This window comes from Pyrgilauda ruficollis, unplaced genomic scaffold, assembly GCF_017590135.1.
Source record: "Pyrgilauda ruficollis isolate IOZ18807 unplaced genomic scaffold, ASM1759013v1 scaffold57, whole genome shotgun sequence".
In the NCBI taxonomy this organism is placed as follows: domain Eukaryota; kingdom Metazoa; phylum Chordata; class Aves; order Passeriformes; family Passeridae; genus Pyrgilauda; species Pyrgilauda ruficollis.
Window position 1 is genome coordinate 7408797 of NW_024527377.1, and position 11899 is coordinate 7420695.

Below are 11899 nucleotides of genomic sequence, written 5' to 3' on the forward strand. Positions count from 1 at the left end.
AGCCCAGGCGAATCATCCTCCATCAGCAGCACTTTAAAAGGGCAGCTAAAAACACTACGACAGCACCAAGCCACAACTTTCCAGAGGGGAACTGGGCATCTCTAGGGAAACACCAGCCTAGTTCCCACATCTGTGCCCACCACCACAGTACAGGTGGAACCAGCACACAAGCAACAAGAGACAAAATCTCAGGAACATGAATTTGGATTGCTCAAGAAAACACAGAGATGTCATGTTTAATTTCATCTGCACAAGCCCTAAGACAGAAATGAGCCTGCCGGTAAACCCTGTGAAACAGGAGTTTGTGGGCAAATATTTCACCCTAGTGAGGTGCTGCCAGAGCCACCAGAACCTTGACCCCACACTCACTGGACAGCCCCAAATTTTTCCTACAGATGCTCTGCCAGCACCAACACACACTGTGGACCTCCATTCCACAAGGATTTTATTGTCCTGTAACAAACAAAACAAGCATACACATTAGGAAACATGAATACAGTCAACAAATAAATTAAAGTCAAATGAGAGCCTGATTGCCAAGGTGCAAATGAGTGATGACAGAACTGCTGGTTTGGATGAGGGACTTTCACACGACACATCACTGGCAGTGCTACAAAATGTGCTGCTTCAGAGGGGCCAGCAGCCAGCCAAGGGAGCCAACCCTGTCTCACCCTCCAGGGAGAGTATTTGGTTTAAGTGAGAAACCCTGGAGCTCAACAGTTACCACCTGTTAAGTAACTTCTGTACAATGTCCTGGCAACAGAGAAGCTTCCACTTCCAGATGCAAGGCTGCTGCTGGCTGAGGGACTTTGCAACACCACCGTGAGATCAAGAGCAGACCTGAGGAGACCCATTTGCCACAGCACAGGTGAGGATTCCAGAGCAATGCTGCCTATCATGCTTAAGGGATTAGATGGTAGGCAGGAGTTCCTTCCACTTTTCCTGAAAGCTGGTGTTAGCTATTTCCAGGAACTGGTTCAGACTAGGTCAAGGATCACATCCAGCTGTACCTCAGCAGGGAGGAATGTTCAGCCTTGGTCTGCCCTCAGTCCTCCCTCAGCCCGGCAGAACACACTTAATGCTGATAAAACAAAACACCCTGTCTGAGAAGTGTTTCTGGTGTCTAATACATTCCACACAATTCTAGTGAAAAAACCAAACCAACAAAAACAAATGAAGCAGCATCCAGAGTGCCAGAACACGTGCAAATCTGCTGTCTAGAACACAGAACAGTGCTGTTTTGCAGAACGAAGAGAGGAGGATTACTTGGTTCAAACCACACCAGCTTTGATTACTTTCACCTTCTTAGAGGAATATGAAGACTTGGAAGAAAAATAATTCTTCCTCATTACTTCAAAGTTCCATTAGATTCTGCTCCCTGCCTTTCCAATGAGAACATCTTAGAATGGTCCCTTTTCCTTTTAAAAAACATCCCAAGAAAAAAAGACATGGTCACACTGGATAGTGAGGGAGTGCCACATTTATACTGACCTAACACATACCCCATCTTCCTTCTGGCAGTTAATGGTCCAGTTTTCAGTCCTTGCTTGTTCACAGCATTTTCTGCTTGATCTCTTGACAGAACCAGTCTCCTGTGGGTCCTTCAGCACTGAGCAGGACAAGACAATCAGATTCCAGGCATACAAGCCAGGTGCTCACACACCACATGGAATCCTGTCCAAAAAAAACATGGCTCAGGGTTTCACTGTGGTGGGATGTACTGGGAAGCACATCCAGAGCAGCCTGGCAGCCCAAACCAGTGCAGTAGACAGGATGGTTTACATTGGTATAGGACTGGTGTAGGAGTTTTTCCAAGACTGGCTTTAGCAGGACAATCAAGACTGGTTTTTTTTTGTGAGATGAAGAGCTGGAAAGGGAGACTTTCCTACTTTACCGCAGCACACAAGACAGGGAAGCAGAGCCTAAGACACCCTGTAGCCTGCTAAAGACACTGGAAGCTTTCCTCTAGAACCCAGTGGGAGTGAGCACGTTCAGATCCCGAGGTTTGATGTTGTGGGATCGTGGAGATTGTTTCCTCCCATCTGTGCCTGGAATGTCCATTTTGGGTGGCTTGAAGGTGACTGGATCCTCTGTCATCCTTGTAGCCTGAGCACGCATCAGCTCCATTGGGGATGGCTTCTGAGCACCCTTATAGGATTGAATGGTAAATCCTCCTGATGAAAAAAAAATCACAGTAAAAACCAGGAAATCCAGTCAAATCCATTTCCTACTGCTGCCAGGAGCGAGCATGTCACGGACACTCAGCACCACAGACCTATGCAAATTCCAGCAGCCTTATATCATGTGAAGCCTATTCCACATCAGAGGTGGGCACTTCCAGTCCTGGTTGCATCACATATCAGAGAAGGAGTAAAAAGCTGTCACCTTCACACCCTGCCCCTCTCACTGCAAGTTATTTCTACTTCCAGATCCTTGGCACAGGTTTTACCCAACTGCTCTATATTTAGGCACAGAAATTATGAGTGACACAAGGTGGTCCTGGAGAGTAACAAGGCAAGCAGCATAAGACTCCAGAAAGATCCAGCAAGTCTGTTGTGTGACAGTTCTCCCCTTGCTCTTGGCAAGGCAGATTTTCAAGGACATACCTGCCTCACTGGCCGATTTCTGGACAGCTCTGGGTCCAAAAAAGCTCCACCTTTCAGATGGCAATCTGTCCCCACCACCTTCCATAGCAAAGTCTGAACCAGTGATGGAAGTAGAGGATCCCTGACTAAACCAACCCCTAAAGAAAAAAAAAATTTGAGATGTTTAAAACGTGAGAATAAATACTTCAAGTGACCCCACTATGCCAGGAAATTTTCATGTAGTCAAAAGGGGCAATTTAAGAAATCTTAATAGGTTTGTAACCACCCAGGAAAAGCTATGCATGCTCAAGTTCCACAGGCTTCCAACACTTGGATCTACCCAACACAAATCCTCACCAGGCTCTAAATTTCATCCTGTGCAGTCCCTCACAGGGCAAGAAGGTTATTTGTAGCAGCTCCCACCCCAGCAGCCTGTAGGAAACCAAAGGAGGCAGAGTACCTGTTTTTATGCCTGGGGGAGGAGTGGGGGGTGCTGCTTGGAGTGGACTGAGCAGAAGAATTCTGTTTGTCATCTTTTGTTGTCTCTCCATTCTGCATTTTTAGGTTCTGTCAGGAGAGGCAAGAGAAACAGAAGCAGCACAGCTTAAATATTGGACATAAGGAAGAACACCCAGTTTTTTTTACCAAAATCAAACAACTGTTTCTATCACAGGTGATAAAGAATAAATGTCACCACACCTGAAGTTGTATACAGTATTACAATACCTGCGTACATCCCTTGAAGTTTCTCTCCACATCAAATATTAGCATTTTTAAAGTTCACTTTAGGCTACAGAAAGGAACACCAGCACTCATAGGGAGGTTGGATCATGGATGCAGCAGAGCTCACTTCAGCTACATGGTAACTGGTCTAAATTTTCTCCAGCGTTTACCAGAGCAACAAAGCTTTCAGTCCCACCAGTTCTCTAATGAGGGTGAGACCAGCTCTCACAGAAAATACAAGATCAGGAATACCAGACCCTGTGAAGCAATTAGTGCACATCAGGATGGAAACTGCTCTGGAACAGAGATTAACCTGGGCACAAAATAAACAGGAACTGGGTGTATGCAAACCACGTTATTACAAGCTGGACAGTACAAACTGAACTTTGAAGAAGTCATTTGAAGGGCAGTTACAGTTCAAACACAAAATACACAGGGTACTTTGTAATGTTTCCTGTGGCTATTCAAGCCACACTAATGCAATTCATCGACACAGTTACTGAAACTTTGGCCTCGTGGGAGGACACTGGAAGAGTTGACTATTAAACTCCAACTGCAAAAAATTTTTAAGAACTCAACAGCCCACAGTAACATGTTCATTCAAGACTTCTGTTTTCAGTAAGACACATCTGGTAACTTCCACAATGGAAATGTACAGTTTACAAGTTCTCTCTGGACACATAGCTGCAGAATTCAACTGCAGGGCACCATTCAAAAGTATAGCAAGAAATTAGATTGTGTAGGATTGTCCCCACTTGGAAAGACAACTGTCATAGTTTGATATGGCAGTGAAATGTGACAGAGAAAAAAAAAAAAAAAAGCTGTTTCAAAACTACAAAGGCTACTGTTAACTTTAAAATACAATTGGGTAAGCTTTACTACACAATGAGCTAAAAGCCTTCAGAGGAAGCAGCTTAAGGAAAGTTCTGGCAACATGCTCCAAAAGTTATGTCCCCAGGTAAATGTTAAACCAGACCCATCCTACATAGAGAAACCCAGTGGAAAACAAGCCTTACATGGACTGCCTCAGCCACTCGGTGGTACTTGGTCTCCTCAGTGGTGAGGCCTTTGTGGGGTGTGTAGCCAGCTTCCCTCAGCCCTGCCTGCTGCTCAAAGCGCTGGATGCTCTCCTGAGTCTGCTCTGGAACACAAAGAGCACAAATTCACACAGAAATGCCACCACAAGCAGCTCTAGCAACTGAATGCAAACCCTTTCTCTCATCGTTCACACATTGTAACAAGCTGAGACAGAAAGATGCAGATGGTGAGATACTCTGACTTGACAACCACCCTGAGACACAGGGCTGAGATAAGCAGTGATTCGTCCCAAATCACCAGACATACCACAAATGCAACGCCCGTAATTAATCCCATCTCACCCCCAGACACTGCATCACTCCTACTCACAACTTCATAAATCTAGGAGAACCCAGTAAGTTGAACACTTTAAGTGGCCCAATGCATTCAAGGGAGCCTGGCAGGTCATGTTTTAAAGACTCCCAGTGATTTTTAGATCAGGTAAAATAAGCTGCTTCAGCCAGATACAGAGCCAGCATCTAACACCCTAATATCAACTTCAGTTCTGAAAAACATAAGCACTTCCTCCAAACCCCAGCATAAGATGCTCATTCCCTGGTGGAACAAGGAGAAAAGTCAAAAGGAAACAGAGCACAAAAAGATTAGTGGAAAAGCCCATTGTCTTCTTTAAAACAGGTAACACTTTCCATCTTAAAGTTATTTTCAGATCCCTGTTTTTTGTAGCTGCTGAAAGAAGAGGCAGCACGGACAGATCAACACAGAAATAATTCCTCTTATTGCAAAAGAGCACTCTGCAAACATAACTGACCCAATTTTATTTTAAAGCATCATGATTTATGTTTGCAAGTGATGCAATTAGCAAGGCAGCTGCTGCTATCAACAATATCAATGCCAGCAAGTGCTCCATTAACACTGTGTCAACTCCCCTCACTACTTGGGTTAATGGCAGAGCTCTGCCTGTCATTCAGAAATAACAAGTTAATAATCAAACAGAGCAGCAGCGGCCTCTGCACTCCAGCAACACGGACTGCAGTGTCCTGTCAGCAAACAACAAACTCTGCACTCCTACCCCACCCCTGGAAACACAGAAGCACCACGTGTGGTCTATTCCCCAGCTCCTTGCTTCCTTCTAGAAACATCCTCTGAAAAAAACAAACCCACACAGCCCCAGAGCAGAGCCAGCCTGAACCCAGGAGTTCTCCAGGAATTAGCCTGAGGGATCACCAAGCTGGAGCACCCTCAGTGCCCACCGCACACACGAGTGTGAGAGATGAGTTCTTACTTGTGATGAGGGAGTTCATGATGACGTGAGTGGCCTTGGCCTTCACCACAGGCACCTTGTTCACACTTTCAGTGGATGATGAAGGAGTTATGACAGGCTTCACGTTGGCATCCCCTTCCTCATCCTGCAGGGAAGCAGCAGGGGACAGTTTGAGATGGGGAAGTATCTCAGGATCTGGCAAGGACACATCTCTAACTAGACTAGAGAGACAAGGCCGTGCTGCTCTGGCAGCCAGCCTTCATCCCGTGGGAGAAATCCTGACACCGAGCACACTGCAGCAGGAATGGTCAGAACCTGACACTCATTGCAATGAACAAGTGACTTACATCCAACATCTGAACACCTACCAGGCTCAGAGCAAACAAGCTGTTACTCCAAGTACAGAAAGGTAAACAGGCAAGAAACCAGAACATATGTCCTCCTAAATGCAAACTGGACTTCAAGGTCAACTGGGCAAAAGAACCAAGAGCACCTCCCAGGCAGTTAAAGCATCAGCTGTTCACAGAATTGCAGTCACAAAGCACAGCCTGGAGTGAACAACTTGTTTTCCCACCTCATTCCTTACATGTTTCTTGCTCAGTGTGTCCAGCAGTTACAGTTCGACCACTAGACCCCGGCAAAGAAACAGAAAAGAAATGCAAGAAAACAAAGTATCCTGTGAAACACTGACTTCCTCCACCCACCACAGGAGTTCCCTACTGAAGAGTTTACTTTTTGTACCAAACCACAACTTTTGGCTGTCTCCCACAAGAGATAAAAAACCAAGGAGGTATAAAGGTGAGGTTAAGCTCAAAGGGATACAGAATGAACTTCTTCCATCCAACAACATTAAGCTTAACTTCAAACTTAGAAAACAGGCTCTAAATTTAAAAGGGCTGGTCCTGTACTCAAAGCACAAAATCCCAGAATGGTTTGGGTTGGAAAGGATCTTAAATATCAACCAGCCCCAATCCCCTGCAACTGTGGGGGAACACTTTCCACTAGAGCAGCTCGTTCAGAGCTCCCACCAACCTGGCCTTGAACACTTCAAGGGATGGGGCAGCCACAGTTTCCCTGTACAAACTGTGCCAGTGCCTCATCACCCTTACTGTAAAGTATTTACACCCAACCTAAACCAGCCTTACGCTCTAGTTTAATGACACCTGGTTGCTGGGGGTTTTTAACCACAAACACGGAGGAGACGCTGAGCACACGCTTGTGCCACCCACACCTCCACAGAGCAAAGCCAGGCAGCGGTGTCGGGCTCTGTCCCCAGCCCCTCCCGAGGGTCCTGCTGGGCGGGCAGGGGGGCAGAGCCAGCCAGGCAGGAGGGGTGTAAGGACAGGGGGGATGCCAGAGCCGCGGGGTACCCAAGGACAAGCCGGGCCGTACCTTCGAGAGCTCCTGGTACTTGCGCTCGGGGATGACCGGCTGCTTCCAGAGGACGCTGGCGCACAGATCGGCGGGCGGCGGCGTCATGGGCGCCGTGTCCTCCAGGGCATCGTCGTAGCTGAAGGCGCGGCGCGGAACGCCGAGGGGCAACGACATCCTGCCCGAGCGGGCCCCGCCGCCCGGCTCCAGCGCTGCGGAGAGAGCGCAGCGCTCAGCGCCCGCCGCCGCAAGGCCCGACCGAGGCCGGCGGGGAGCGCGCGGGGAACCTTACCGGGAGCGTCGGGCTTCCCAGAGCTCATGGCGGGGCTCAGCGGGGCTCGGCGAGGGGCAGCGGGGCCGGGGCCGGGGCCGGGCCCGGGGCGCTCATAGCGGAACCCGCGCGAGTCGCCTCAGCCGGGGGCTGCTTACGCCTGTGGCGGTGCTCTTATAGGGGCGCGGTCTCGCGAGATGCGGTGGTTCCGCGCGGGGCACGCTGGGAGGTGTAGTTCCGGCGGGGAAGATGGAATTTACCGGAGAGGCGGGGCCGGGCTTCCAGCGCACCCGCGGCCCCGGCGGCGGGGCTGGAGCCGTGTCCTGCCCACGTGGCCCGTCCTCCTGCAAACAGGAGGTTGCTGAGTCAGCCCACAAGGCGCTAGGTCCTGGAAAACCAATCCTGGAAGCTGGCGAGCTCATCAGGAACAGGAGTACGTGGCAGACAGTCTCATTGTGACAGCTTTTCTACAGCTGCTCCTTCCTCTATCAATGAAAGGGTGACCTCCCTGCTGCCCTCCAGCTCCTCGGCAGGAAAGGGACCCCAGCCTGCTCTCCTAAGCTGCAGGCACAGGGAAAGGACACAGCACACGGCCCTGCTCCAACTCACGCTGCCTGCAGGACAATCAGCCCAGTCCGAGTGCTGCCCACACGCAGCCCTGTCCCTGCAGGGGGACATGTGCCCAAGGCCAACAGCACACAGGCTGGCACCAGGAGCTCTCCAAAGAGGACTGCACCAAGCAACAGCCAACAGATAAGACATTCACAAGCAGCTAGAAAGAGTATTTTATTTTAGCAAAGCTAAAGAGCTGGCTGCCACACAGAAAGTGAGCAGAACAGCACAGTCAGTGCCGGTGCCAAGAGTCTTTCATGGATAGTTAAACCCTTTCTGCCTAGTGAGGGCTCTTCCTCCATCACCAAAGGTTTTTTCAGTTTGGAAAATATTTATGTCAAGCCTGCACTTGCAGGTAAACCTGAGGAAAAAGAGCAGTCACTGCACTTCCATTTTTTCTGGCTTGAGTGATGCAACGAAATTCTTGTACTCCTCGGGATAGAAATTCTTGTACACATTGATCTTCCTCTTAATCTGTTTGGGAGTATCCTGGTAGTAGTTCTTCTCATCCCGAGCCATTTCCTGTGACAAAGGAGAAGGTAAGTCAGAGGAGCAGCCCCAAGAGCAAACACCAAACCAGCCCACCCACACCAGTGTGATCACAGCCTGACTCAGGTGGAGCTGGCCACAGTTCAAAGCGGTTTTTTTGTGTTTTTTCCCTTAATAATCAGCTGACTGCAAAACAGGATCCAGGACAGAGAGGATTAGCAGTTCTCATGCTGCTGATGGGAAGATCCAGGAGTGAATCCCTCCAGGTGCTCCTTGCTCTGGAATGTACCTTGTAGTTCTCCCCGTGGTTCTGGATCATGTAGCGCACATAGTCAATGAGGTCCCGGGACAGCGTGTTCGACTTCTTCTCAGGGAGGCTGGCCTCCAATTCCATCTCTAGGCAGAGGGCAGAGGTAGCATGAGGGAGGGGAAGGAAGCCACAACACCTCAGAGGTCCCCAACCTCCCCCCAAGGTCGACTCCAGCCACACAGCTTGGCTGCTGGTGCACGCAGGGATGCTTCCCAGCATGTTGGTGCAAGAGAATGGCCCAGACAACTGCCCTGTGCTCGGGCTGCAGGCATGCAGGCCTGCAGTGTGACTGCTCAGAGCTGCCCAGCCCACCACTGAAGCACCAGGCACGGCCTCCGTGGCCTCTTGTCACCCTGGACCCAGGCACCAGCACATCTCGCAGTGACAAGAGCCCTCCTGAGGCTGCAGGGACAAACACTGTGGAAAAGACATGCTCCTCCACAAGGCTGGATGAGAAACAACACCCTTCCCTACCCCTGGCACAGCACAGGATGACAGAATAGCCCAGAGGGGCTCGGGAGAACCCCAGCTGCAGCACTGACCATTCACCACGTAGGGCTTCCGCACGATTTTCTTTCCTGGCTGTTGTCCATCGCTTTCCACTTCCATCCCCTGAATCACAGCAGAGAAAAGACAAATGAAGAAAAGCCCACTCTGAAGAGAGCTGTGTCCCCACACATTGTTCCCAAAACTCCAAACTGCTTCTACATGGCTGCAAGTGGCAGGAAACCAGCTGGCTTAAGCAGAGCTTTACTTGTGCCATGAAACTGCCTTGTGGGCGAGGCTGTCAGCTGAGAAACGCTGTGTGAATGGAGCCAAATGGCAAACAAGGTCATTCCTGCTTCTTCCGTGAGTTCCTTGGGCCACCTTTCACCTGAAAGCATTACCCTCTTACGCAGATGGGCCAGGCTGGCACTGCTGTACACAAAGAGCCCTTCTTTGTTATCAGGAACAGCTTGGCTGCAGCGTTCCCAACCCCGCCTGTCCCTGGAAAGTCCCAGGAGATGGACTGAAGATTTTTTTATACTTGTTCTAAAGTCCATAATGCCTCCGGAGCGCTGTAGCTCGTTCCCACGCCAGGATCTTGGTGAGATAAGCGCATAGATCAAGATAAGAAACGTGTCCACTGCCAGAGACTTATCCAGAGCCACCTGCCCAGCGCTGCGAGGATAACCACCCCCCCCCCCCGCAAAGGAGCGGTCCGCGCCAAACCCTTCCTTACCAGCAGCTTCTTCGGGATGGGGACAGCTTTGTTGGGATCCTCGGCCAGGCCCATCTCGGCCAGGTTCTGCGCCACCGACTTGTGCGGGTCCCAGGCATGGCGGATGTGCGAGCTGCGCAGGGACAAGCGACATCAGGGCCGTGTCCCCCTCCCCACCGACACGTGCAGCGGCTCCCGGCCGCCCTGCCCCAGCCCACGCTCGCCCCCCGTGTCCCCGGCGCTCACCAGGCGATGCGGGGCGCGGCGCGGCGGCGGGCGCTGCGGTAGAGCCGCTTGCGGTTGAGGTTGTAGGAGTATTTGTGCCGCCGGCTCTTCCCCTTGGCCTTCGGCATGGCGGACACACGCGGGCTGGCCGCGGGCTGCGGCGCGCGCCCCGGGGCACTACGGGAAGTGTAGTTCCGGGACAGCAGAGCCGCGCGGTAAGTGCGCGCGTCGGACTGCAACCCCCGGCATACACTGCTTCGGAGGTGGGGCTACGGCAGCCGGAAAGGGCCTTGCTGTCACCTTGGCCATGGCGGCCGGGCCGCCCCCGCCGCTGGAGCCGAGTCCGCTGCCCACGTTCCCTGAGGAGGGATTCGCGGAGAAGTTCGTGCGCAAGACCCGCGAGAACCCCCTGGTGCCTCTCGGTGAGGGTGGGGCGGGGGGTGGCGGGACGGAGGCTGAGTGAGGGGCGCGGGCCGGCGCGATGGCCGCTGGTGCGGGGCCGGTCCCTCAGCCCCGGGCCGGCTGTCCCCCGGGAGGCGCGGCTCGGGTTTGGGAGTGCGGGGGAACCGGCACCGCCTCACAGCCGCCGTCCTTCCCCGCAGGCTGCCTGTGCACCGTCAGTGTCCTGGTGTACGGAATCATCTGCTTCAAGAAAGGCAACACTCGGCGCTCCCAGCTGATGATGCGGGCGCGTGTCATAGCCCAGGGCTGCACCTTCGCCGCCCTGCTGGGGGGCATGATGGCCACGGCCATCAAATCCCGACAGTGACATCGGACAAGAGCGAAGCTGCGGCCACGGGCAAGTGTCTACAGCAGCACTGGCTGGGGATGGAGTTTTCTGAGAGACTGTTGTGATGTCGCAGCAGAGCCAGTTCTGGAGCACTGGAAATGGGGTGAATACACTGTGCGATTAACATGCAATGTAGGCTGTGGCTTTTTTTTTTTTTTTTGTTTCCCCAGGAGCTCACCCTCCTGCAGCACTGAAGCTGCACGTCACTAAGGCTCACCACCCCTGTCAGACTTCCTGTCCATGCTTGATACTGTCACAGGCTGATAAAATTGTGTCTTCTTAGTCATGGTCTGAGGTGTGGTTATAGTCAGGCAGTGACCAGCATTTGAGAAATGAGCTGCCCATGAGGAGGGAACCACTGTTTATGGCTTGGTCCTGGCAGGACAGAGTCCCTAGGCAGCGGGGGAGGCAGTGTGGGAGGTTGTGTGAGCTGTGCAATTGAAACTGGTGAGTAATAAAGTGAATTGCAGCAAGATTCTGACTGATACTGGGTTGCAGAGCACTGTGAAGCCATAACAGTAAACAGTGCAGGGAGAAAAAGGAGTGGGCATGGCTGTCTTGAAGCTGTGGTGATGCAAGAAACAAGACCTGAAACTCCCTGTGAAAACAAGCAGGGAACTCACATTTCTGAAATGGAGTCTGGCTGTGTTCTCTGGGATGTGCTGCTGCTTCAGCTGTTCTTGCTGGGGAGTCAGCAGCACTTTCTTCTCCAGGAGACTTGCACTGCCTGTGTCCTGACAAACATGGTCCTGCTGTTGGCTTTGGATCACACCAGTGGGTTTGGTGATCCACGAGGCTTTGCTCTCCGTGCCAGGGCCACGGAGCTGGGAGGACGTGGGGCCACAGTCTCTGTTCACTGCACTGTGGCTGCAGCAGCTCGTACCTGCAGGAGAAGGGGCACAGAGGGACACCTCTGTCTGTGCTGAAACACCTCACCCAGCAGCCTGGGCTGTTTCCAGGTGTTGTTCTGTGAGCTGATGCCTGTGCCCTGAGTCCTTGTAAGGATGGGCTGAGGGGTGAACC

General features: G+C 51.8%; 3 protein-coding genes across 4 annotated transcripts; 1 reads left to right on the forward strand and 2 right to left on the reverse strand.

The window, feature by feature from the left end:
- Positions 1 to 428: 428 nt before the first annotated feature.
- Positions 429 to 7900, reverse strand: KIAA1191 (KIAA1191 ortholog). 2 transcript variants are annotated; one of them, XR_005956324.1, is made up of 8 exons: positions 7271 to 7900; positions 7000 to 7190; positions 5629 to 5752; positions 4325 to 4449; positions 3046 to 3152; positions 2607 to 2743; positions 1492 to 2174; positions 429 to 1081 (listed from the first exon to the last, which is right to left on the reverse strand). XR_005956324.1 is itself a non-coding variant. In XM_041481823.1 (7 exons), the coding sequence occupies exons 1-7, from the start codon at positions 7296 to 7298 to the stop codon at positions 1966 to 1968; spliced, it is 921 nt and encodes a 306-aa protein (XP_041337757.1). In that variant the 5' UTR covers positions 7299 to 7900; the 3' UTR covers positions 429 to 1965. The 2 variants fall into 2 exon arrangements, 1 of the variants encoding a protein (XP_041337757.1); XM_041481823.1 differs by having other exon boundaries at positions 429 to 2174.
- Positions 7901 to 8022: 122 nt separating this feature from the next.
- On the reverse strand, positions 8023 to 10336 carry NOP16 (NOP16 nucleolar protein). Its single transcript, XM_041481828.1, has 5 exons — positions 10108 to 10336; positions 9883 to 9994; positions 9203 to 9272; positions 8640 to 8746; positions 8023 to 8383 (listed from the first exon to the last, which is right to left on the reverse strand). The coding sequence occupies exons 1-5, from the start codon at positions 10212 to 10214 to the stop codon at positions 8240 to 8242; spliced, it is 540 nt and encodes a 179-aa protein (XP_041337762.1). The 5' UTR covers positions 10215 to 10336; the 3' UTR covers positions 8023 to 8239.
- An 11-nt stretch (positions 10337 to 10347) lies between these two features.
- HIGD2A (HIG1 hypoxia inducible domain family member 2A) lies at positions 10348 to 11007 on the forward strand. The gene is made up of 2 exons (XM_041481829.1): positions 10348 to 10508; positions 10689 to 11007. The coding sequence occupies exons 1-2, from the start codon at positions 10394 to 10396 to the stop codon at positions 10853 to 10855; spliced, it is 282 nt and encodes a 93-aa protein (XP_041337763.1). The 5' UTR covers positions 10348 to 10393; the 3' UTR covers positions 10856 to 11007.
- The last annotated feature ends 892 nt before the right edge of the window (positions 11008 to 11899 follow it).

What these genes read in the sequence shown, in the direction of transcription:
- KIAA1191 (XM_041481823.1), bottom strand. Translation starts at nt 7,298, where the DNA reads ATGAGCTCTGGGAAGCCCGACGCTCCCG. An exon ending in TGGGAAGCCCGACGCTCCCG is followed by an intron (nt 7,191 to 7,270) that starts GTAAGGTTCCCC and finishes CTCTCTCCGCAG; the next exon opens with CGCTGGAGCCGGGCGGCGGG. An exon ending in CATGAACTCCCTCATCACAA is followed by an intron (nt 4,450 to 5,628) that starts GTAAGAACTCAT and finishes TTTGTGTTCCAG; the next exon opens with AGCAGACTCAGGAGAGCATC.
- HIGD2A (XM_041481829.1), top strand. Translation starts at nt 10,394, where the DNA reads ATGGCGGCCGGGCCGCCCCCGCCGCTGGAGCCGAGTCCGCTGCCCACG. An exon ending in GAACCCCCTGGTGCCTCTCG is followed by an intron (nt 10,509 to 10,688) that starts GTGAGGGTGGGG and finishes CCTTCCCCGCAG; the next exon opens with GCTGCCTGTGCACCGTCAGT.
- NOP16 (XM_041481828.1), bottom strand. Translation starts at nt 10,214, where the DNA reads ATGCCGAAGGCCAAGGGGAAGAGCCGGCGGCACAAATACTCCTACAAC. An exon ending in CCATCCCGAAGAAGCTGCTG is followed by an intron (nt 9,273 to 9,882) that starts GTAAGGAAGGGT and finishes GCTGTGATTCAG; the next exon opens with GGGATGGAAGTGGAAAGCGA. An exon ending in ACCACGGGGAGAACTACAAG is followed by an intron (nt 8,384 to 8,639) that starts GTACATTCCAGA and finishes CCTTTGTCACAG; the next exon opens with GAAATGGCTCGGGATGAGAA.